The sequence below is a fragment of the Drosophila virilis genome, chromosome 3, assembly GCF_030788295.1.
Source record: "Drosophila virilis strain 15010-1051.87 chromosome 3, Dvir_AGI_RSII-ME, whole genome shotgun sequence".
Lineage (NCBI taxonomy): Eukaryota > Metazoa > Arthropoda > Insecta > Diptera > Drosophilidae > Drosophila > Drosophila virilis.
The window spans coordinates 9,455,115-9,477,468 of NC_091545.1; the positions used below are offsets into that span (position 1 = coordinate 9,455,115).

General features: G+C 42.2%; 6 protein-coding genes across 13 annotated transcripts in view; 3 read left to right on the top strand and 3 right to left on the bottom strand.

Moving 5' to 3' along the window:
- Window positions 1–198: 198 nt before the first annotated feature.
- ND-30 (NADH:ubiquinone oxidoreductase core subunit S3) lies at window positions 199–1,296 on the bottom strand. The gene is made up of 3 exons (XM_002046863.4): window positions 1,135–1,296; window positions 1,010–1,081; window positions 199–946 (listed from the first exon to the last, which is right to left on the bottom strand). Exons 1-3 carry the CDS (start codon window positions 1,196–1,198, stop codon window positions 279–281), a joined length of 804 nt encoding a protein of 267 aa, XP_002046899.1. The 5' UTR covers window positions 1,199–1,296; the 3' UTR covers window positions 199–278.
- Window positions 1,297–1,782: 486 nt separating this feature from the next.
- Window positions 1,783–3,730, top strand: LOC6624171 (protein tramtrack, beta isoform). Its single transcript, XM_002046864.4, has 2 exons — window positions 1,783–1,884; window positions 1,973–3,730. Exons 1-2 carry the CDS (start codon window positions 1,882–1,884, stop codon window positions 3,584–3,586), a joined length of 1,617 nt encoding a protein of 538 aa, XP_002046900.2. The 5' UTR covers window positions 1,783–1,881; the 3' UTR covers window positions 3,587–3,730.
- Window positions 3,731–3,860: 130 nt separating this feature from the next.
- On the top strand, window positions 3,861–5,482 carry rasp (protein-cysteine N-palmitoyltransferase Rasp). Its single transcript, XM_032434513.2, has one exon. The coding sequence runs from the start codon at window positions 3,867–3,869 to the stop codon at window positions 5,352–5,354; it is 1,488 nt and encodes a 495-aa protein (XP_032290404.1). The 5' UTR covers window positions 3,861–3,866; the 3' UTR covers window positions 5,355–5,482.
- Asciz (ASCIZ zinc finger protein) lies at window positions 5,469–6,793 on the bottom strand. The gene has a single exon (XM_002046866.4). The coding sequence runs from the start codon at window positions 6,791–6,793 to the stop codon at window positions 5,513–5,515; it is 1,281 nt and encodes a 426-aa protein (XP_002046902.3). The 3' UTR covers window positions 5,469–5,512.
- Window positions 6,794–7,127: 334 nt separating this feature from the next.
- On the top strand, window positions 7,128–11,037 carry LOC6624145 (cell death-inducing p53-target protein 1). Of its 2 annotated transcripts, none has more exons than XM_015175722.3 (3): window positions 7,128–7,219; window positions 9,673–10,011; window positions 10,080–11,037. In XM_015175722.3, exons 2-3 carry the CDS (start codon window positions 9,728–9,730, stop codon window positions 10,183–10,185), a joined length of 390 nt encoding a protein of 129 aa, XP_015031208.1. In that variant the 5' UTR covers window positions 7,128–7,219; window positions 9,673–9,727; the 3' UTR covers window positions 10,186–11,037. The 2 variants fall into 2 exon arrangements, with proteins under 2 accessions (XP_015031208.1, XP_002046904.1); XM_002046868.4 differs by having other exon boundaries at window positions 7,141–7,219; window positions 9,707–10,011.
- Window positions 11,038–11,477: 440 nt separating this feature from the next.
- The window catches only part of app (Palmitoyltransferase app), a 54,034-nt gene continuing 43,157 nt past the window's right edge, over window positions 11,478–22,354 (bottom strand). For 5 of the 7 annotated variants that reach the window (XM_070208183.1, XM_070208182.1, XM_015175352.3 and 2 more), the window contains 6 exons: window positions 21,680–21,864; window positions 19,859–19,970; window positions 19,642–19,796; window positions 19,459–19,580; window positions 19,185–19,386; window positions 15,873–18,848 (listed from right to left, as the gene is read on the bottom strand). In XM_070208183.1, coding sequence (XP_070064284.1) covers window positions 17,691–18,848; window positions 19,185–19,386; window positions 19,459–19,580; window positions 19,642–19,796; window positions 19,859–19,970; window positions 21,680–21,864 — 1,934 coding nt within the window. In that variant the 3' untranslated portion in view covers window positions 15,873–17,690. Of the gene's footprint in view, window positions 13,349–15,872; window positions 18,849–19,184; window positions 19,387–19,458; window positions 19,581–19,641; window positions 19,797–19,858; window positions 19,971–21,679; window positions 21,865–22,354 lie in introns of those variants that run through there. The other 2 variants (XM_032434512.2, XM_070208184.1) reach the window with 2 other exon arrangements.

Sequence of the window (22,354 nt, forward strand, 5' to 3'; positions counted from 1 at the left end):
ACCTGATATACTATGTGCAAAAACATAAATGAATCAAAAATTAAATTAACAAAAGTTTCCAAATTGTAAAAGCATATTTTATAGATCTTGACCCTATCTATTTTCTTACTACATATTCGAACCGGACTCCCAAACCTGAGTAAAAGATTAAACTCTTTGTGGCGTGCCGTTGATTATCAATAAATAATTGTTTTTAAATTTACAATTTCTATATATCGCCTTTATTGATATTTTCATCTAATTACCATTTAACAACACGCTGTAAATTTTCCATTTGTTTACTTCTTAGCTCCAGCGGCAGCCGCAGCTGGTTGCACCACTTCTGAAGCTGGGTTTGCATTTCGGAAATTTGGGAACTGCTCCCATGGTGCCGATAGATCAAACTTTCTGAATTCCTGCGCCAACTCCAAGGGTTCGCAAACGACACGCTTTTTCTCATCATCATAGCGCAGCTCAACGTAGCCGGACAACGGAAAGTCGCGGCGCTGTGGATGGCCCTCGAAGCCATAATCAGTGAGGATACGGCGTAAATCGGGATGATTGGCAAAGAAGACACCGTACATGTCCCAAATCTCACGCTCGTACCAATTGGCTGCCTTGTGAACCTCACAGACCGAGTCTAGCGGGGTCAGCTCGTCGGTGTAGGTCTTTACCCGGATGCGAGAATTGAAGCGCAGCGATAGCAGGTTATAAACAACCTCAAATCGATTTTTGCGGCACGGCACGTCCAAGCCAGCTATGTCGACCAGATTAGTAAACTGCGCCTGATGATGATCCTTAAGGAACTGGAGCACGGGCACAACGCCCTCGGGCGCGATGAGTACCTCCAGCTCATCACCAGAAGTCAGCTGCACCTTCTGCACATATTTGGGCAGGCACTCGGCAACGTAACGACCAAAATCTGAGAGGCTGGTGCGAGCAGCTGCATCCGGTTTGCGTACAGTAGCTGCCGAATCGAAAAACATTATAGTCCCCAGAAAAGATTAGCTAACCAGCTCAAACTACTTACGTTTCTCAGCTGCTTTGGCATCAACTGGAGCAGTACTTTGCATACGCAGCGCAGCTGTTCCAGCGGGTACCACTGTGTAATGAATATTTGAATTATTGCCATAGATGTGTGCCGTATATAGTTACCATGCTTGGCCGTCAAAGCGGCGGAAGCAATCCTGGCACCCAGATTTCTAATTAGTGCGGCCATTCGCTCGATTAAACCAAATATTTGAGTGCAAATCCAATAATCTGCACAATATTTGACAATTTATGTAATAACAAAACGTCAAAGAACCAGTGTTGGGTAAATTTTTGTTGTCCAGTGAACTAGATCGTTCATCCTTCCCAATTCTCTTCTCATACCGTTGGAATTTCTTTATGGAACAGTACAAGTAACTGGTGCTATAGAATTAGCACCAGGCAGTTTCGTGTTCCAAAATTAACACTGTTCTGTATATTAATTTTCATTACTTATTTGTGAGCATTTAAATTTAATTACTAAACAGAACTATTGCGAAATTGGAATAAGCAAAACAGAACATAACGAACTAATTATGTTCCGAGCTTAGCTCAATTTAATGAACCAGAAAGCGCAAATTTAACGCATTCAGTGTTGCCACCAATTGACAGTATTTTTGAACACAACACTTGTTTGTTATGTTGATGCGGCATAATTATTTAATTTATAGGCACAATAATATATATCATTTTGCATTTGATGCATTATCTAATTTAATTAGTGACTTAAAGTTGAAATATTTGAAATCGTAGTAACATCACGCTCCAATCACACTTGACAACCCTAACGCTCTCCATTTTCGTCGCGTTTCGCTTCGTGCTCTGGAATAGAATAGAATCCGATTTTTGGAAAATAAAACACAACAAACGAAAATGGTAATGGTTTTTGGAACAATTGCAAAAACAAACACCGACTAGATAGTGCGATTTGTTTACTTTTAAATTTTTGCTTATCTCTTCTCAGAATCACCTAAAATGGATGGGGCACTCGTCCACAATAATGGATATACAGCGCGTTTTGCTGCATCAACAAAGCAACAATCAACAATGCGAGGTATTGCTCGTGGCCAAAGACGGCATCAGTGTGCGCGCCCACCTTTTCGTACTGAGTACGTGCAGCGATCTAATGCGCAATCTGCTTGTCGATTTACCCGCCGGCCAGGAGGCAACTGTCATCCTGCCAGACATTCGTGGTGAGCTGCTCGAGAGCATGTTGTCGTTTATTTACATGGGAGAGACGAGCTTACCCTCCGCCCTGCTCACCGAGTTTCTCGAGGCCATTAATCTATTGGGCATAAAGTCTGCCATTAGTTTCGAAACCAATCCTACAGCCATGACCACCTCGAATGTTATAAGCGGCGCTATGGCGGTCGAAGCAGCCAAGTCAATAAGCGGCTTACACATTGCAAATACAGCTCTTATGGAGGAGGAGGAAGAGGAAGATGCTAGTGCGGTGGTCGGCAAACTGGAGGTAGGCAATGCAGTGCTCGCAAACCCCCAACAGCAGCATGAACAGGAAGGCCGAACCTTGGAATTCCTTGATGTGTATGGTGAACAGCCCAAAATAACATATTCGATTGAGCACATGGGTGGCACAAGCAGCGGGAATCAATATATATTAACAGAGAACACGGGAACATTTACTATAACACAATCAGCATCGTCTGTGGCTAAATTAGGTGTGGCAGGAAGTTCAGCTGTGGTGGAATCTGTGGCGACTGGTGAGCTGGGCGATGATGATGCAGAGGCTGAAAATACGGACGAACAGGATGAATCGGAGTCACAGTTAATTGAGGAGGAGTATGTTGGATCAGGTGATCCGTTAATAGAGATGACCGCAGATGCCGATGTTGATATGCACGAAGATGGAATGCATGAAGGAGAACCTGGAGACGAGGAGGAAGATGATGAATTGCTGGATGTGAAACCCCGTGTTCATCTAGATATGAAAATGAGAAAACCAAAACCACGCCAACGGCCAATGTCGGCAAAGGTTACAAAAAAGACTATGACAAAACAGTATCAACAGCACGCCGCGCTTAAAAAGGAAAGCAAGGATGACATCAATGATGCCCTCGATTTGGCTGCAGCTGCCGTACTTCACGAAGGTCTCAGCCTGCAAAAGGCTGCCGATCGCTACGACATATCGAAAACCGTGCTGTGGCGAAGAGTACGCTCCAATCCGGCCTACATGAGGATAAAGCGCGAAAAGCCATCGCTTTCGGAAGCATACGAACGCTTGAAAAACGGCGACTCGTTAAAAAGCATAAGTCAGGATCTGCATATACCCATGTCGACGCTGCACCGGCACAAAGTGCGGCTTGCGGCACAAGGACGGCTGCCCGATTTTGTTGCTTGCCGGCGGCGGGATAGCACACCAAAGGATGAGCTGCGCGACAAGCTGGCCAAGGCGGTGCATGCCTGCATAAACGGAGGCATGTCGCAGAATCATGCAGCAAATCTCTTCGAAATACCCAAAAGCACGCTCTGGCGGCACTTACAGCGCCGCGTGACCGAAGCGGAGCGTAAAGTCAAGGAGGAGCAGGAAGAGGACGAAGATGAGGATGTTCTTAATTAAAATTCATATGCATGCATACATTCGTACACACACTCATGTACATTGCACTTAAACCTAGTTTTCATCTTGCGATTGAATCCGTGTAGAATTTTAGCTAGCAATAAGTCACATTTGTCATTAAAATTGTTTACATAATCTATCTTATAGATTGGCCATAGCCTGCCCGTAGCCTTTAATACCTTAACGACGGAGTCACAAGTTCACCATGAGTACAATTTAAGATTTGAACACGACACGCTCCCATCGCTATCGATACTTGTGCACTGTTATCGATACCGCAATGACTGCCGGCTTATTAAACCGATACGAGATCCTTGTCTACTTTAGTGTTTATATCGTTTATATTGTTATTGGACTATATAAGATCTATGCGCTGCGAGATCGCATCCTAAACACGTCCGAGTTTCAGTTCGCCGAGGGCTGGAGCCTGCTGCAACGGCCCGACGTGGTTAGGGTGCGCGACGACAGCAATGACGAATTGGAGTACTTCGCTGATTTCATTGCGAAATTCTGGCCCTACTACCTGTTGCATGCGCTCGTGAGTGGCATCTCGCGCTGGAAGTGGCCCAGCCTGCGTCGGCATGGACATGTTGCAGTCTGCACACTGGCGATCGGTCTTAACATGCACTGGACATCGCTGACAATGTTTGCCACTCTGCTGTTCAGCTATTATCTTGTGGCGCAACTGGGACGCTCAAAGCTTTTGACATGGCTGCTGACCGCTGCCTGGATTGTGGTCATCAATGTGGCCAAAAACAGCCAATGGTGGCTGGACACGGTGGGCTATGCAGAGTATGCTGTACTGATAGTTACCCTCTCCTGGAGCTTATTGCGCGGCTGCAGCTACTCGTTTACGTGCACTGGCACTGGCAATATTCCTGACTACCTCGCCTACACCATGTACTTTCCCTGCCTCACCTATGGACCGTTCATTAGCTATGAACGTTTCAATCAACAGTCCACGGCTGGAGATGTGTCATCCGCACAGCAGTTTTGGAGATTTTTGTTGGCCCTGCTGCGTGTCGTTTTCTGGTGGCTAATGATGCAGTGGGCCCTGCACTATTTCTACATACACTACATGACGCGGGATGTGCGTGCGGTAGCCATGATGGATTCGGTTTTCTGGCAGCATGCTGCAGGCTATTTCATGGGTCAGTTCTTTTTTATATTCTACGTGATCACGTATGGACTTGGCATTGCCTTTGCCGAGCACGACGGCATAGCGGCACCAAAGCGACCACGCTGCATCGGGCGCATTCACTTCTACTCCGATATGTGGAAGTATTTTGACGAGGGCCTCTACGAGTTCCTCTTTAAACACATTTACGCTGAACTGTGCGGCAGAAAGTCCTCCGCAGTAGCCAAGCTCTGCGCTACTGCGCTAACCTTTGCATTTGTGTTCATTTGGCATGGCTGCTACACCTATGTGCTTATCTGGAGTGTGCTCAATTTTGTGTGCCTGGCAGCGGAGAAGATCTACAAGACATTCGTGTCCAAGCCCGCCGTTCAAAGATGGTCGCTTCAGCACTTTGGCTCCGCCGGCGCGCAACGTTTGCATGCCCTGCTGGCCACACAGCTCTTTATACCCGCCGCCTTCTCCAATGTGTACTTCATAGCCGGACAGGAAATCGGCGGATTTCTGATGCGCGGCGCCTATTTAAGTGGAGTGGGCAACTATTTGGCGCTTAGCTTTTGCAGCTACTGCTTCTTCCAATGCTCAGAACTGCTGCTGACCAGAACAAGCAAGGACAAGCTGAAAACAACCTAAACTAACAACAGATGACATACTTGCACAAAAATAGATGTTAAAGACTGGAAAACTATTATTTTGTATATGATTAATGTGAAATAAGTCTGAAAGATAACCATAAACCAGGTAAAGTCTGTTAAGATTCATATATTAGAAATCTGTATTTTATAGAGTGCTCAGTCGGCAGCTCCGTTGGTTTCCTGCCAATCCAGCCACCTGGTTTGCGTGCAAGTAGACTGAAAGTTCTCCAATAACTCGTCCAGCATTATTTCATCGCAAGTTTGGGTGTGCTGCGTATTGTACAGGCCATCGGGCCAATGCGTTTGCGTTTGTATATGCGACAGGCCGAGCTCCTCGAACAGCTCATCGCAGGTCTGGGTGTGCATATGCGCGGAGTTTTGCGGCCCAAACATCGTTTCCTGCTCCTGGTAAGCGGCATAGTTTTCGTTTGTTGCATTTACTACATCCTGTGGCGCCTCTGTCTCCGTCTCCAGGTCAAGCTCCGTCATTGTGCCCTGATGCTGCCTATTGTCGAGCGTTTGGGTCTGTATGTTGCGTATCAGGGGCACCAGCACTTCATTATTCATGTCGATCCCATCAAGGTCCACATCGTCGGTCTGAGTTTCCATGTCGCGCAAAAGTAGCTCAACCTCCTCAACTGTAAAATTCGGCATGGACAACTCATTCGCGGCGTTGGCGCGCTCCTTCAGAGCCACATCTATTGCTGTTTGTATTGCAACGTCCATGTCCACGCTATCCTCAGTCTGTGTGGATGTTTGCAGGGCATATGGGACCTCAATTTCTGGCAGACAATAGTATGACGGTTGCATAGGCGAGTCCATTGCGGGTACATGTTCCATGGCGGGTAGATTTATAGTATTATCGGTAAGCGTTTCCGCTGTGCTTGCGGATTGATGTTCCTCATTAGACAAGTTTTTCTGCAACTTTTTCCATGACTTCAAAGAAGGTATTGCTAATTTCGAGGACAAGGATGGCGCTTCCTTCACATCACTTCTGTTGGATGTGTCCAGATGGTTCTTGCGACGCATGTGAGTCTGGAGGCTCGCCTTGCTTGAGTATGTGAGCTCGCATACGGGACATGGGTAAACCGAGCAGCACTGATGCTTTTCTAAATGCCGCGCAAGTAAAAATGTTTCGTTACATTCGTTGCATTTGAACTCCTTGGCCATGTGGATTTTCTGGTAGTGTTGCCGCAGGAATCGGAGATTCGCAAAGCCGCGGCCGCCCTTACACTGAGCATGATAAATACATTTCTCCACTGGACAGTGATACGCTGATATGGCCATATCGTTCTTTATTGCTGTCAACTTGTGTCGACGTCGCAGATGCAGGTAATAGTGACTTTGATTGCCAAATACCTGATCGCTGCAGTGCTCGCAGCGATACTGGCGCACCGGCAGCAGCTCTTTAATATCGGGCGTATGCTTACATGACATGGACGCGGCAAAAACATTTGTTCCAAGTCCAGAAAAATTGCAATAACAAAAACATATGGGCAGGATTGCCAGAGTATCACAACTTGTGTGTTATCGGGCTTACTTAGAGGATGCGAGACATTTCTATTTGGTGCATCCACATCTGCGTTTAAACGAACACGGTTTATCTTGTGTGCCCTCTAATGGACACAAAGCAATTCGGTTTATGTATATAAAAAATGAATATACAGCTTTTTATACACGCAAGATGGTCTAATTAAATATGGACCACATATTACCGCCAATATATCGGTGTTGTTCCAGCCCTTAACTTTTTATATCGATAGTTCAATTTTTCGATAGGTGTGAGCATATCTTGCATCGCTAGTTAGCGTGCTGCCGTTGTCGTGTTGTGCGAAAGTTTGCTCGTTTTAATAAATTATTAAGGTAAATCTAACGAAAATTTGCGTAAACTAAAAAAAGTATATATACAAGCATTGTAATGAGGGCAAGTAGTCTCGATATGAAGGTCGCGAGTGTTCAACAACTTTCCGCCACTGCAAAATGAACTGTGTGAATATTCATATATAATATACATATGCCCATTTACATGCATGTGTATGGTATTTGTATATGCGTGTGTTTAAACAAATATTTGTGTAGAACTTTTTTCATGTGCTGGATTCTATAGATACGCGTAACGTACAGTGTGTGTTTTATTTTCTATTTCGGTACCGTTTTATTGAGGGAACTGTTCGTTTATTTATTATGAATTCGTTTCTAATTTTCGTCTCGTAATAAAAGTGGCAGCGTTACCAACACATTCGCAACACTTGATGCTGGCATATGTACATACACATGCACATGTATATAATTTTGACTTTTCACAGCAAAAAGTGAAATTCGCTACAAGTTTCCCTTGAGGCTTTAACTAAACGTATGTACATAACAATATTAGCATAGATAGCTTCCAAAATTACATCATATCTGGATATTTCTGATGTATACACCTGTTTGCGTATGTATTGCTAAAAATATGTTTGCTGCACAACAGCATAAACACACCTATATTCATATATATATATATATATATATACTCTTGCTATACTCTCCGATTATAGCCCGACTACGTCATCTTCGAGGCAGTCGCAACATCTGTTTAGATCAAGCGCTTTACTCTGCCCTCAAATGTCTGACATTTCTGTTGTTTCTTAAATGAAATATTTTGATAGATTTATTCCTGTTATGATTTATATACATTTATAACTTGAAGGGAGCTCAAAAGCTTTGCTTGTAATGCTTCTTCTTACCTAATTTACGTGTAGCCCTCATCATGGGACTAGAGAATTAGTTATTCCCATGCATACATTTATATATATATGTATAACTTTTATTGCACAATTGCACGCCATGTGTAATTGTATGCATCAGAATTTCATTTGGGAAACTTAAGGATTATTTCGCTGACTTAAACTATTCTTGGATGACGTAGGCAGTTTTTAAGAGCTTCAATTGTTATTTTTATATAAAAGTGTTTGTGTCCTCTACTTTTGTGTTTATTCTTCTGCTTGATTTATGCAGTGTTGCCAATTTGGCTAGTTTCTAGCTAAATGTGGCTATGTTCAGCGTTCAGCCGGAAACAGCTGAAATTTTAAACCGTTTAAGTTATTGTTTAGCAACACTGTTTGTTTTCTTTATGACGTCACAGCTGCGAAATGAGGGCAATAAATGCTTGTTAGAAACTTCTGCTATAAATAGAATTATATTGGCTGGCCTTTGTCGTAATTATGGGTTCATTTAGAGTCAATAACAAAAGAATAAACAAAGCAAAGTCAAGCCTAACAAAACTCAAATTGCGAAATTGCGTCTTCGCCTAATGACATTAACACATTCTAATGAATTGAATAAGCTTCGGAGCTGATGATGTGGGCTCATTTTGTAGTTGCCCGGGCTGCGCTGATTGCTTAAATACCCTTTAATCGTCAACCAGTTGATGGAATTTCCATTCTGCTCGTGCGCGCCCAGTTGATTTGATTTTGCTAAGCCCCAGATCACAATACTTCCGGTTGCGGTCGCTTGCTATTCGGTTTCTGAGCGCCCACTTGCCAGTCCGCTGCCTCTGTTTGGTTTGGGGAAAGCGGCATTCCCGCAGCTCTGTTTGGCAATGGAGAATCGTTCCATGTGATTGCTTTTGTTGTCAACTTCCCATCAGATTTAGGTGCTTATATTAATGACCCGCAGGCCAGGCACCTATACGTAATTATCAATATGCAATATGTTTTTTTTACTTAATTGTGGGTATGTTTGCGTTTCTTATCAGCGCAACAAGTACTTGACGATGTGGCTAATTGATATAGCCGCGTGTCAGTAAAGCAAACAAATTGACAAACTCATCATATGGCCATGTATATAGTTGCATGTATATAGATATATATTTTTAACATTGTGTGTCGTCAATGGAAATTTCAATTAAAATTGTCACATGAATTGCTTAAAGCCCAATGAAAAGCGTTCAATTAGAACATAATGGTTCGTTATGTACCCTTATACTTTCAAGGCTCACATGACAAGTTTCAATCAGTTGCATTTTTAAATTAAAATAGCTTCAATTGCTTTACAAATCTAGAGCATATCCATCGTTCGTCTATGCCTGCTCTTTGAACAGGCTGAAACTATGCCAATTTATCGAGCTGTGAGCTTTGAGCACAAAAAATTGCCTTGCCTTGCTCTCTGTTGATGTTTCGTGTACATCATTTTGAAATGCGCCCCCATAAACATTCTCTGTGGCCCGCGGCATGAATCATCGACATGGGATATACTATTTTTAGTTAATATCTTGGGGATTTCGCAGGTTGCTAATTGTTTATTGTAAATTGCTAATTGACTTGTTGTTCTTGTAGCTCTTGTAGCTCTTTTAATCACGTGCATTTTTAGAACTATTTAGCGCTTAACAACATGAGCAAATCTACGGGCAATGCGCCACCATTCACATACGTTCCGCCGCCATCGGCACCGCCGTCATATCTGGAGGCGGTTGGCGGGGTGAAGCCAGTTGGTCCATATACGCCAGTTGCAGCGCCTGCAACCGTTGGGACAAACATATTGACCACTGTGGTACCCATTGGTCGCACCTCGACGCACATGATATGCCCCTCGTGTCATGCAGAGATTGAGTCGACGACACGCACAGAGCCGGGCATGATTGCCTATTTGTCCGGTTTTGTAATTGCATTGCTTGGGTAAGTGCGATTGGAATTCACTAATATATGGCTAACTGTTTCTAACTGAGCACCCTTTTTTAATACAGTTGCTGGCTGGGCTGCTGCTTGATACCTTGTTGCATTGACGACTGCATGGATGTGCATCACACGTGCCCCAATTGCAAGGCGTATTTGGGCCGTTATCGGCGATAAGTTATTGCAACTGCAACTGCTGCCATGCACACAGTGACACAGATATACATACGGAGGGAGAAGAAGTGTTTAATTTAAGCGAGTGTTTTGCCTTTTTATTTAATTGTAATAATAACACTTGTATTTCACGGTCGTGGGGAATGCAAGGGCTTATCTCTAATCTTATGCTAATCCTTGCTAAACTGCTCAAGCTCCATGCACTTTATTGGTAACTTGATTATGTTTTAAAGTTTACCATTAATTTTCTCAAAATTGTAAGCCAGCATACATGATTTGCTGATTTAAATCCGAATAATGTTGTGAATATTTTAGTTATGTAAATTCACAATCGGAACACATATGTTGGACAGTCTCTAACCGAATATCGAATCTTAATATTTATGTAAATATTTGTCCGGAAAATTGTTGTGCTTCGAAGATAAATGAAAGAAATCCTGCAATGTCATCCCAAATTCAAGTTCAGTTTGTTTTTTCTTTTTTTGAGAATTGACTGGTATAACAATTAAACATATATAAATGTAGAAATTCATTTTCCAATGCTGCAGATACAATACATATTAATTTTATGAAAAGACAGCAAATGTACAAATATTTTTGTAGTGTACTTGAGAATGTCTTCATGCGAAACTGCACACTTTATACCATTTAAGGCATATGCATATTTGTTTATCAACCGATCAATAATAACCATGTACTATGTCTTCTAATTTTTTAATAATAAAATCTAAAAAATAAATATGTAGAAAACCCGACTTCATGTCCCAAAAAAATGGTGGATGGTTCGGTTCGCGGTTCGAACCGGCTGCCCGCCTGTTTGGCTTGTCATGAATTTTGTTAATTTTAATGAAACAATTTAATTTTGTTAAATAAGCAGTATATGTTTACTTGTACAAGATCCGGGTCGAATTTTATTCCAATCTACAATATTTCTCAGCAAATATGTTAATAGGCAATAGTCAGAAGGGATCAAAGGTGTATAATAAGTTTAACAAAACTACTTTTTTTTATATAAACTGTAGTTTTATTGTTATTTTGCCAAATGGCCTTCTTTAGGCTAAGGTTCACTGTACAAAACAAATTGCAATTCTTAGCTGGAACTGGGAATATGCCTTGTCTGCAGTAAGCATATGAAGATGTCATGAAGAAATTAGAGAATCAGCTTTAATATGACATTTAGTTTTTGGGTTTTTCTCTAGATGTGGAATCCATCCATTTTGTTATTCCCTCAATCAATTTTGGTAATCTCCAAAACTTTCGCCCGAATACCCGATAGAAACTCAAGAAATTTTCATGTTTTCTATTTATAAATTGTATTCTTTGTATAATTGTAGTTCGTTAGTTTTGCATAACATACTCTTCTTTTAACATGTTGTCATATTCTTTATCTCGATCTATATGTTCAGATAACATTGTACACCACGCACATACTCTTGATTTGAAATACATGGTATATAGTATATTATATATTATGTAAATAATCATTAAATACGTTACACTGTTCTTTGTCTCGCATGCTGTTAACATTTCTTGTGGTGTACTTAATTTGTTTGTTTATTAATATTAGTTATATTTATTTTTAACATGATTTACATACAAAGATATTGCGTGGAATTTTCCGTTTGTATTTGTTTTTCTTTTTTATTTGTTTGCTATTACAGAAAATCGTAATAAACTCTGAAGAACGGAAAATACGCTCGTCGTTGCCATTTGTAAAAACTTAAATATACAAAAATTATATATGCTATAACTAACCATATACAACGTATGTATATATATATATATATATATATATGTATGTCTATATGTATATACGTTTGCTTTACATGAATGCGCGTGTGTTGTGTATAAACAGTTTCAGTTAATAATATAGTATGGATTTATTCATTCATTTTTAATGCATTTGAATTGTTAACATTGTTCACCATTTTTTGTTTTCTTTTGTTTTGTATATGTGTTAATGTACTTGTTTGCTTTAATTGTTTATTTCATTAACTGTTTATTTATATATTTATGAATGCGTAACGCCTTAAGGTAATATTTTAGTTGCTTCTTGATAGGTTGATATTTAAAGTGTGCGCACATCAAACCTAAAGTTAAACAAATTACAAAAAACACAAGAACCGACCAAAGTATTAGGCTAAATAATACTCTCCCCCGCTGCCAGATCGCCTTGGATAATGCCGAATTAAAAGCTGAAGCACAATTACAATTACTTGGCTATTTACAGGGTATACGCCGTCTAATGACCGCAGCTGAGTTTAAACAATGGCCACGCCATTGGAATTGGCTGTCGCCTTGGCTGTCTTCACCAAGCACGACTGTGAGCTGTTGCCCATGCTCGAGCCGTCCAAGCTGTCCAGATCGAGCGCAGTGTCAATCATTGTTGTGTCGTGCAGCATGCGCAGCCTGTCCGCGGACTTGGCCTGCTCGACGCCATCGCCTGATGACATGCGTTGGCCATGCCCATGGCCACCGCCGCCCACAAACGAAGCGCTCACCGGATCGTCCAGGTCGAGATCGTCACTGAGCAGCGTCGAGGATAGCACAGCGGTCGCCTGGAGCTGTTCGCTGTGCTGTTGCTGCTGCTGCTGCTGCTGCCGCTGCTGCTGAGCTTGTTCGTCGATAATGTTTGAATAGACGTGCAGGGCGGTATCTGTGGACGGCGAGACCGCCACTTGGGGCACATTGCTATACATGTTCTCTGTCTGTGATACGGACTTGGCCAGCGCATGCTGGTCCCCGCTCATGGCAGCTGCCAGTAGAGCAGCGCCCGCAGAGGCCTTGTGGTTGTCGCCCAGGGGCGAGTTGACCAGCGCCGCGTCAAAGTCGACGTCGAACAGATTGCTGTAGCTGCCGCTGCGATTGCGGTTGCGCATCTCACGCGCCTTGCTGGAGGCCGCAATGGCAGCCACCGCAGCAACAACCTCCGTGCCGCCGACCACAACGACATCCGCATTGTCCAGCTCATCCTCGCTGCCGGCTGCGGCCAGTTGATTCTCATAGGCCAAATCAGCGACTGCTGAGGCGCCATTGGACAGCTGGCGCTGCTTGTGGTGCCGGAACTGACGTGTTTGTGTGGCCGTCGGCTGTGTGTAGGCTGGCATGTCCATCTGGGCCAAAGGTATCTCGTTGTCAACGAGCTGGGCTAGACTATTGGAATTACCTGCGAACGAGATATTGAAACGTTGCGCGTGGGCGCACGATTAGTGCAAAATTATTCTTGTTTCCCTTTTTTCTTTGGTTTTTTTTTTTTTTTATATATATGGCATATAAATTGCATACATAATTAATGTGAAACATTTAAAATGTTAAAACTCTCATTACAGCAAATTCGACAACTAATTAAAAATTCGTATTGTAATTTTTGGAATAGTTTTCGCTAGTGTATACTGTGGGCGTGGTTTGTGGTTCGTTTCTATTTTTTTTTGTGGTGGTGGTTAACTGCTGGTTTTACAAACTATTTAAATATGCAAACAATTGTAAATGCTGAAAAGGCGGCGAATTAAAAATTAAACAGTTTATAACCAATGCACAAAACAACTCAAACAAATTAAATTATATGATGAGCCCGGCGAAGTTGAATCCCTGTTGGCCACCTGGGTATAAACATAATTAAGAATACATAATTCAATTTGATAATCGCTTAAATCAATAAATAGCCAATGGCAACAATGATAGGGTATTAATTGATGAGCTATGATTTGTGTTTATTTTGAATGTTTTTTTTTTTTTTTTTTTTTGGATTTGATTTTGTTTTTGTTTTTGTAACCGATATGAATTTTGTATGCGGTGCCAATTGAAATAGATGAAACAATTCGAAAACATGCTTCAACAATTATTTATAGAGTTTTCAATATGCCAATATTTAAAATGCACACATATAAAATGAAAAATTGATTGCTAAAGAATGTACCATGAAAAATCGCGGGCAGTCGAGATCTGTGTAGAGGTCTGTCTTAACGATATGCGCAATGTTGTTGGGCTTGTATTGTTTTGTTTTGTTTTGTTTTGTTTTTAAACCAAATCATAAACAATTCTTGTGAATTGGGGCTTTTTGTAAAAGAAGAGAGAAAAGGCTAAGCAACAAAAAGACAGCTTGAAAATTATATATTTTTTACAGGGTATTCGAACGCTTTTTGTTTACAAGTATCTTTAGCTAATTGCGCTACACAAAAAGAAAAAGAGACAAAGATCCGTAATACACTTAGCAAAATCTTTGCTTTTCAAATAAATGTCGTAAGCGTTGTTAATTGAATTTTAGTTATTACCATTACATAAATACAACAGAAAAAGGGTTTTGTATTTTATTTTATTTACTTATTTTTTTTGTTTGTTTTTTATTTATTACTTTTGTGTTGTGGAGGCAACTCACCCAATTGAGGCATATAGCATGAGGCATTTATGTTTTACTCTAGTTTTAAGCGGCCCTCGAAAGCTTTCACTCAATTGCATTTAGTTTTAGTTGCAATTTTGATTTGTTTGCAATTTGTTATTTGTTTTTGAGTTGATAAATATCAAGACACAAAAAGTTTTATGGTTCGATTTTTGTTTTTGTTTTTTTCCCGTAGAGTCACAAGTTGTATTGAAAGACATAAAAAAAGAGTTTGGCATTAGTGTATGGGTGTGTGTATGTGCATAACCAAGAGAAAATCATGTATTTGCAATCTATTGTTCGGTATTTCGGGTACTCGGGTTGAATAGAATAAGGAAAGTGCGTCTGCTTGTGTACGGCGCGCCGGCAATTTGAATTCATGCGAAATGATATCACGCTTAATGGAAACTCAAACATGGCGGCGATTGGCAGCGAAGTGGGAGGAAGAAGAAGCGCGAAGAACTTTATAAAATGGCGTCCCACTGTGCATTACAGTTAGCCACGTTGTGTGGCTGAGTGTTTGTTTGTGTGTTATTTTACGTGTATGTGTACGTGTGTGTGCATGTGTGTGCGTGCGTGTGTGTGTGTTGTCTTGTGTGTATATACTTGATCTTAACACTTGATCGCAACATTCTTCTCACATAAATATAAACTTGCATCCAGTTAAATGAAAGTTGTAGGTTTGCTCTTCTATCGCTTTTGTATCTTCCGTGGGAAAAATATGCGATTATGGCAAAGCAATTCGCCTCGGAAATTTGAAAGCGTGATTGAACTTTTCAGGGTTTTACAAAGGCCTTCAGTTTGGACTTGTTAAATAAATGCTATGCCAGATGCACGCTTTGTAAAGTAAAATGGTGGCTTAAAGGGAAAACCAATTCATTAACAAACATTTGTTTAGCCACATTCACGCCTTAGATTTTATTATTATTGTGGCTAAATTTTGATTCCAAGCCTTCTTTCTGACGTTGAAAACATTTGCAATGAAGTTTGCACAGTGCGCACACAAAGTTAATCTCACCGCTAAGTGTATACATAGATAGTAGTTGATTGTATATGGGTGTATTTGTGTGTGTGTGTATGTGTATGTGTGTATGTGTGTGTGTTGTTTGTAATTCCTTAACATTTCAATTGTTTTCATAGATACGTTAGAGTACATTTTATTGCCCAACATTTAAGTATAATTATATATTTATGTTTCTATGTATGCGTGTATGCGTGTATGTGTGTGTGTGTGTGTATGTGTATCAGCAGTTTATTATAACATACATTAGCACATACGCAAGTATATATGTATATATATATACTATATGTATTCTTCAACACGCATGATCTGAACATTTTCAACATACATATGTATACATTTTTATAACTCTTCCATTGCTAAAAGGAACTCATTTATGTATATATAATATATATAATATATTGTTAATGCGTAACATTAATAGCCTTTAAGACTGGGCACGGGCTGCTAGTGCGCCGTCCGTTTTACAGTAAGCTGACTTATTGTTCTATTGAATTTTGTTCACTTAAAATCCGAGCAACCCGCTGGCCATAAACAAAAGCAGCTCGAATTTACGTAATTCCATGCTGTTTCGTGCTATAGGCCAGAATTCGCGCTCTCTCGCTCTCTCACTTTAACATTTATAACTATTTGATGTATAAATATTTGTCTCTCAGTTTTAACATATATGTTTTAATGACATATTTGCAGTCACTTGGCAATTTGTTAAACCTAATAATTATCCAATATAATGCATGCATTTGGCATTAATGCATCATTTAGTTGGTTTCGACTAGAGTTTTGTTAATTGCTTTTAAAATTACAGATCTATTAAAATTGTTATACAATACTACACATATCAAATTCTAATTGATTTTCCAAATTGCTTTTATATACTTATTTTGTTTTCGTTGTTAATACAACTGAACATACATTTTGAACAGAACGTGGTTTTCTCAATAAATGGCAGTTGTTTGGCTATTTTTATTATAAATTGTTTGCTAAGTTTTAATTGCGTTTTCTTCGACTTCATTTAGTTGAAACCTTATAAAATAAATATCAACTAAATTGCACAAGTGACTGCCACAATTCGAGGGCTTTCTCTTTTTCGATATATATAAATATATCTGTATATAGTATATTTAATAAATAAAAATCTCAATCGACTACGAACCGAGTTCAACATGCAAGTGTCTTTAAAATGCATTGCTCTTAAATAGTTTTTCGTTTTGGTTTTGGTATAATTTATTTACTATTGGAGGTGGCGGCGTCGGGATATGGACTTTCAACATTTAAGTGTGTCTGTGTGTCTGTGTGTGGGTGTGTGTGTGCGTGTGTGTGTGTGTGTGTGTCAGTGTTAATTGCTGCGACAACTGAAAATACATGGCCACACTGGCGCTCCGCTGTTGCGGGTGCGAATGCGGTGCGGCAGCGTGGCTCGCCTATGATATATAGGTGCTACATAAACGCAAAAGTTTGTATGAACCAAGTTTTTTTTTTATTCTATTCGCTTTCTATATATATATTATTTTTTTGCGGGTTTAGGTCTGGGTCGGGTTCTACCAGGGCGGGGGGCAGGGCTTGGTTGCTGGGTGTCCAAAATTTTAGAAAAACAGAAACGCGACATCTGAGCTGCAACTACGCGTGCAAAATAAAAATTCAATTCCAACTAGCACTACCGTAAACCGTAAAATTAAATACCCTAGAAAAAGCGCGTCACGGAAGCCAATTGTGAAATTGCCAAAGCCAGTGTTGGGTATTAACCAAAAAAGTTATACACATATATTATACGTATATGCATGTCATCAGACTATATAGCAAATTTTTCGATTTGAAAAACTTTTTGTTTTTGGTTTTAATTTTTTTTGTGATTTTTTGTTTTGTTTTTTGTTTTTGCAAAATCCGTGCATTACGGTCTAACTATATTCGATCGCTTTTGCCCGAACAGCATACCTAGCCGGAGCCTGGCAGCAGTAGGAATCGGAGGCATACTGCCAAGAGCCCAGCACGGGGACATCCCTTAGAGCGTACAGCGTTTAACAACCAATCAATGTAGTCAGTGGCGACTGCAACCAGTTGGCGGTCACAGCCAGCGGCAGTGTTTGCTTGGGAGGTGAGGCGAGGAGCTGCGTACTAGGACGAGTCGCTGCCCGCGGCATCCTCGATAATCGAATTGAGATCAATGTTGAACGAGTACTCGTACAGGTTCGAGTAACGATCGCGCTCCTTCCATGGCGATCGATGATTCATATAAAGATTTCGTTTACTAACACGAAAGATCTGGCTGTCCTTGATCGACTGATCGTCGTCGCAGGGTTCGCCGCCACCGCCAAAGTCGCACTCACGAATGGTCAGCCGATTGGTCGGTGACTTCAGTTCAAACATCACCTCCTGGTGCTTGTAGCGCGTACGCATCGGCAGCGGATGATAGCCGGCAATGTTCACCTTCTGTGAGTCCACCGACTGTGTGGACTGGCGGCGCATGCTGCGCGCCTGCTTCGGAAATGGATAATTGCTAACGCGCTGCGGGGAGAAGTACTTGTAATCGCTGGGCGCTGGTGGCTGCGGCGCCGATGTCTGTATCATGGTCACCGTGCTGTTGCTCGCCGACATTGCAGCGCTGGCCTGTAACTGCAGTGTCGAGGGTCGTCGTGGTGCCAGCGCCGGCGCTGTTGCCAACGAGGCGGAGGTGGGCGCCGTTGTCGTCGACGATGAAGAGCCGCCGCCGCCGCCGCCACCGCTGGCCGCCGCCGAGACGCTGCCAATGGCCGTCGTCTGCTGTGCGTGAACATGATGATGCAACAGGGGTAGCGGCGAGTTGCGTGCATCGTACGACGGCGTCAGCGGCAGATGCAGCGAACGCTTCAGATTTAGCCGGTAGGAGGAGGACGCCGGCGAGCGCTGCACAGAGGATGGCGTGGCCAATCCGCTGGCGAGTGCCTCCTGTTGCAGATGTAGCTGCAGTTCGGCGGCCAAAAGCTGTTGCTTCTGATGTGGTTGTTGTTGGTGTGTGTGTGGATGTTGTTGGTTTTGATGGTTGTGTGTTTGGTGTTTGAGTTGTTTGTGTTTGTTGGCTTTAAACTGGTGCTGTGCGCTGGCGGGCAGCAGTGTCTGGAGCGAGCAGCGTTGATGCTGCTGCCTGCGCGACTTGGACTTACCGTTTTGGAGCATATCGTAGCTGGGCGGACGATCAAAGCCATTCCCCAGGCCATGTCCATGGCCGTTGACGCCAACACCACCAGATGCGGCGGCTACCCCATTGCTCTCCAACGTCGAAGAGGAGGGATTCGACTGATTGTTGTCGGTGTGATTTTGTGATTGATGATGTGGTTGATTGTAGTTGTAGTTGTTGTTGTATATTGGTGTTTATATATAGATATATATATATATTTAACGAGTTGATACCAAAATGAATATTGACCAAAAAACCAAAAAAAGAAGAGGTAGAAAGAACAGAGCGTCAAATATGAGGTGCACAGAAGTTCATTGTACGAGAGAGAGAGGAGAGATTGAGATTTGATATTTGATAATTGATAAGCAAGCACAGGTGCCGAGACATTTAGATTAAGTTTTGAATGGAGAGTTTATGGATGTGCTCGTAGTGCTGTTGCAGCATTGGCCTCTTACCTCATCGTAGAAGCGCGGCTTTAGCTCAGCGCCGACAGCACCAATGCTTACACCGCCGCCGGCACCGGCAATGCCCGACATGTTGCCCAGCATGGGCTGCGCTGTGGTTACCATTTGCGAGGCGCTGATGACATCGCTAAGCGCATGGCGCGGACTGGAATGATGCATCTGCTGTATGTACTCGTCCGTGGCAACGCCGCGTCTGTGTGTGTGTTGCAGATGGGCAAATCGGTGTGGTTAGCAAATGATGCAAATTGCCAAGACATTAATTTACCTGTCAATCAGCGAGGGTGTCATGGGACCGCACAGAATGTGGCAGCAATTGAGGCAAATGTTGCCGCGTGAATAGGGATTTTGAGTGCGCGGCCCGCCCTTCGAGGAGAATGAGCCCTTGAGCTATAGGCGAAAGTAGCAGTACATCAGTGAGGGATGAAGATAAGATATGGCGATTACTTACATCCTCATTCGTTGTCTGATCGCTGGTGGTCAGATATGTGTGAAATCCGGCCAGTCCAATCACCGACCAAATGGAGAAGAAACAAATGAACACAACAATCACAGTGAAGGGCGCCTTCTTTATAACTACGAAGACCTCCGGTTCCGTTTTCATCACTTTTGATATATATGCAAATCGATTAATATATATATTTTATATATATATATTATGTACTCACATAAAACTAAATGCGTCACAGAGCACGAGAATATAAATACGGCTAAAAATGCCAGTGAGACTAGAAACAAATAAAAGAACCGATAATTTCGCTTGCCAACGCAATTTCCCACCTGCAAAGAGACAAATTTTTCTTATTGATAATTTCTCTTTTCAAATTCTGTATAATGCGCATTCACACAATAAGGTTAATTGCCCTTTCAGAGACCCGGGCCGTACGCCGTAATGGGCCATGCGATATAATTGGCGCCCAAAATGAAATTACGCGCTGTACGCCACCGAGAAATGCCTCAATTTTTAGTCAACACCACCCGCTGCTTTAAGGCCCAAATGGCACCAGGCACGAGGCGACCTTCAGCGCTGACAGCAGTTCCAACATGCTCATAATCAAGCCAACCGCGCGGCACGGACCGAGCTGCTGCTGTGGGCTAGGCTGGGCTGGGCGGGGTCGGGTCATCCGAACGAGCGAAACGCGTTCGCCGCAGCGCCAGCAAATGAAAAATTCAAAACCCACTCTTCAGCGCTGGGTGGTGCCAACTAAAGCAGCTAGAGAATGCAGTAAACTGTAAAGGGAATCGACTAGCAGGTACCCTACATTTTAGCATAACATTTATTTCAATAATTATTTGTTTAATTTCTTATAGTTTTATTGAAATTGTCAATGTTTGTTTTCCAACAGGGGTGCTCGACGCTTTCCACGAAATTCTTGCCTTAATGTTTGCCTTAGGCTCGGTTCATGAAGCAAGGTTAAGGCGTGGTAAGTCATATATTTTTAGTTTTTGGAGAAAAGTTTTCATATAAATCAATTAAATTTTCATTTGCAATTGCCCGCTGTTCTTGAAAATATTGCAAGCTATAGATATTTTCATATGCAAGATTCGGGCTAGATTTGAACATTACCCAAAATTGGCAGCTACCAAATGTGGTAGAAATGCAATGATTGGGTTTTATTTAGCTTTGGGGCTTAGATTTGGTTTCACCAAGTTAAGTTAGCTTTTGCCTATTCTTTCATTAATCGAAACTGCTTGTCAAAATTAATGCTACTTATCTTGTTGTTAAACATGATAATGCAGAGTAGTCTTTTTTGCCAAAGTAAAGATTAACTGAAAGGATACACACAATTTACGAACTGGTCATATTAAAAGCTGTTGGATTATAGGATTAATTAAAAAACTAACAAAGCAGCTGCCGTAAATGACTTGAAGATAGGCATCAAATTATTTATTTAAGAGGGTATAAGAACAACGACGCCAATGTGGCCTGAAAAAGCGCGTTACACTTAATGCAACATGCCCCTTAAACACACTCGCTCACACACACACATACACAGAGTGTGGCTACTTAAGTATGAGTATAAAAGTGTATGTGTGTGTGTGTGTGTGTATGTGTATGTGTGCTTTGTGTGCAGCGGTTTGTTTGTTCGGTCCACCACCCGCCACATCTTGTTGCATCTTTTAGGCGCACGCGGGGAATTCGCATTTTGTGAAAAATAGAGAAGAAGAAAAACACTCGCCCCCCGTAAAATTGGGTAGTACTCGACGGGGCGACTGTTTGAATTTGTTTGGGTGTATAGTGGGCCTGGCATAGCTGCTGTGGTCTGCCAGCCTTTGCAGAGCAGCATTCCAGTCAAAGAACGCGCTGTGGAAATTATTTTCTCAGCAACCTCAGCAGTTGGGGCAGAAATTGGGTTAAAGTCAGCGCAGCCGGCGGGTGGGCACAGCCAAAAAGTGAAAGTTCTTTTCGTTGGCCCACATTTGCGGTTTGGCGTTGCAATGTCAGGATGCACACACACACACGTAGACCCGGTGAAATTTGTACTTACCCAGGGACAGTGATGATCGAAGCGATCCACACAATTATCGCATAGGCTGCAGTGCGAGGCGCGCGGCGGTCTGAAGATCTTGCAGGTGAAGCAGTACTTCAGCTTAACCGTCTGGCCCTTGACGAGCACCTCCTTGGTGCGGGGCGGCGGCCGGTATGTGGGACTGTTCAGCGAGTTTGGCACTTCTGCGCAAGCGGAACCGGATGTGCGCGTTGCGACGGCGTCGGAAATGCAGCATCAGCAGCGACGGCGACAAAGTCGTTGTTGACATGCAAATGAAAAGGGCGAGAGAGAGCAAAAATTTTTCGCGTTTTAAAATATTTTCCAGCAACAAGAACAACAACCACAACATCGACTCATTAGGGTAAAGGCAGCACAGCGTTGGCTTTGATGATTTTCATGCATATTTTCTTTTTTGCCGCTCTCTATGTCAGGACACGCTCATTACTTTTTATGTGGCGCAAGCAAACACACACACACACACACGCGCACACTCGCCAACTTAATGAAGTGAAAACAAATATATACAAATGAATAAATGTACGTGTGTGTGCGTGTGTCTGTTTGTCTGTGGGCGTGGCAAGTCATGAGCCATTCAACAGGCAAAACGACCTTGTCCACATTCGCTTTTTTTGCGTGGACATAAGCACATAGCGCAAGGGAATCGAGGACCGG

Coding starts and splice junctions, on each gene's coding strand:
- ND-30 (XM_002046863.4), bottom strand. CDS start 1,198: ATGGCCGCACTAATTAGAAATCTGGGTGCCAGGATTGCTTCCGCCGCT. Junction 1,082..1,134: donor CGCTTTGACGGCCAAGCATG/GTAACTATATAC, acceptor TTCATTACACAG/TGGTACCCGCTGGAACAGCT. Junction 947..1,009: donor TGCCAAAGCAGCTGAGAAAC/GTAAGTAGTTTG, acceptor TCGATTCGGCAG/CTACTGTACGCAAACCGGAT.
- rasp (XM_032434513.2), top strand. CDS start 3,867: ATGACTGCCGGCTTATTAAACCGATACGAGATCCTTGTCTACTTTAGT.
- Asciz (XM_002046866.4), bottom strand. CDS start 6,793: ATGTCATGTAAGCATACGCCCGATATTAAAGAGCTGCTGCCGGTGCGC.
- LOC6624145 (XM_015175722.3), top strand. CDS start 9,728: ATGAGCAAATCTACGGGCAATGCGCCACCATTCACATACGTTCCGCCG. Junction 10,012..10,079: donor TTTGTAATTGCATTGCTTGG/GTAAGTGCGATT, acceptor TTTTTAATACAG/TTGCTGGCTGGGCTGCTGCT.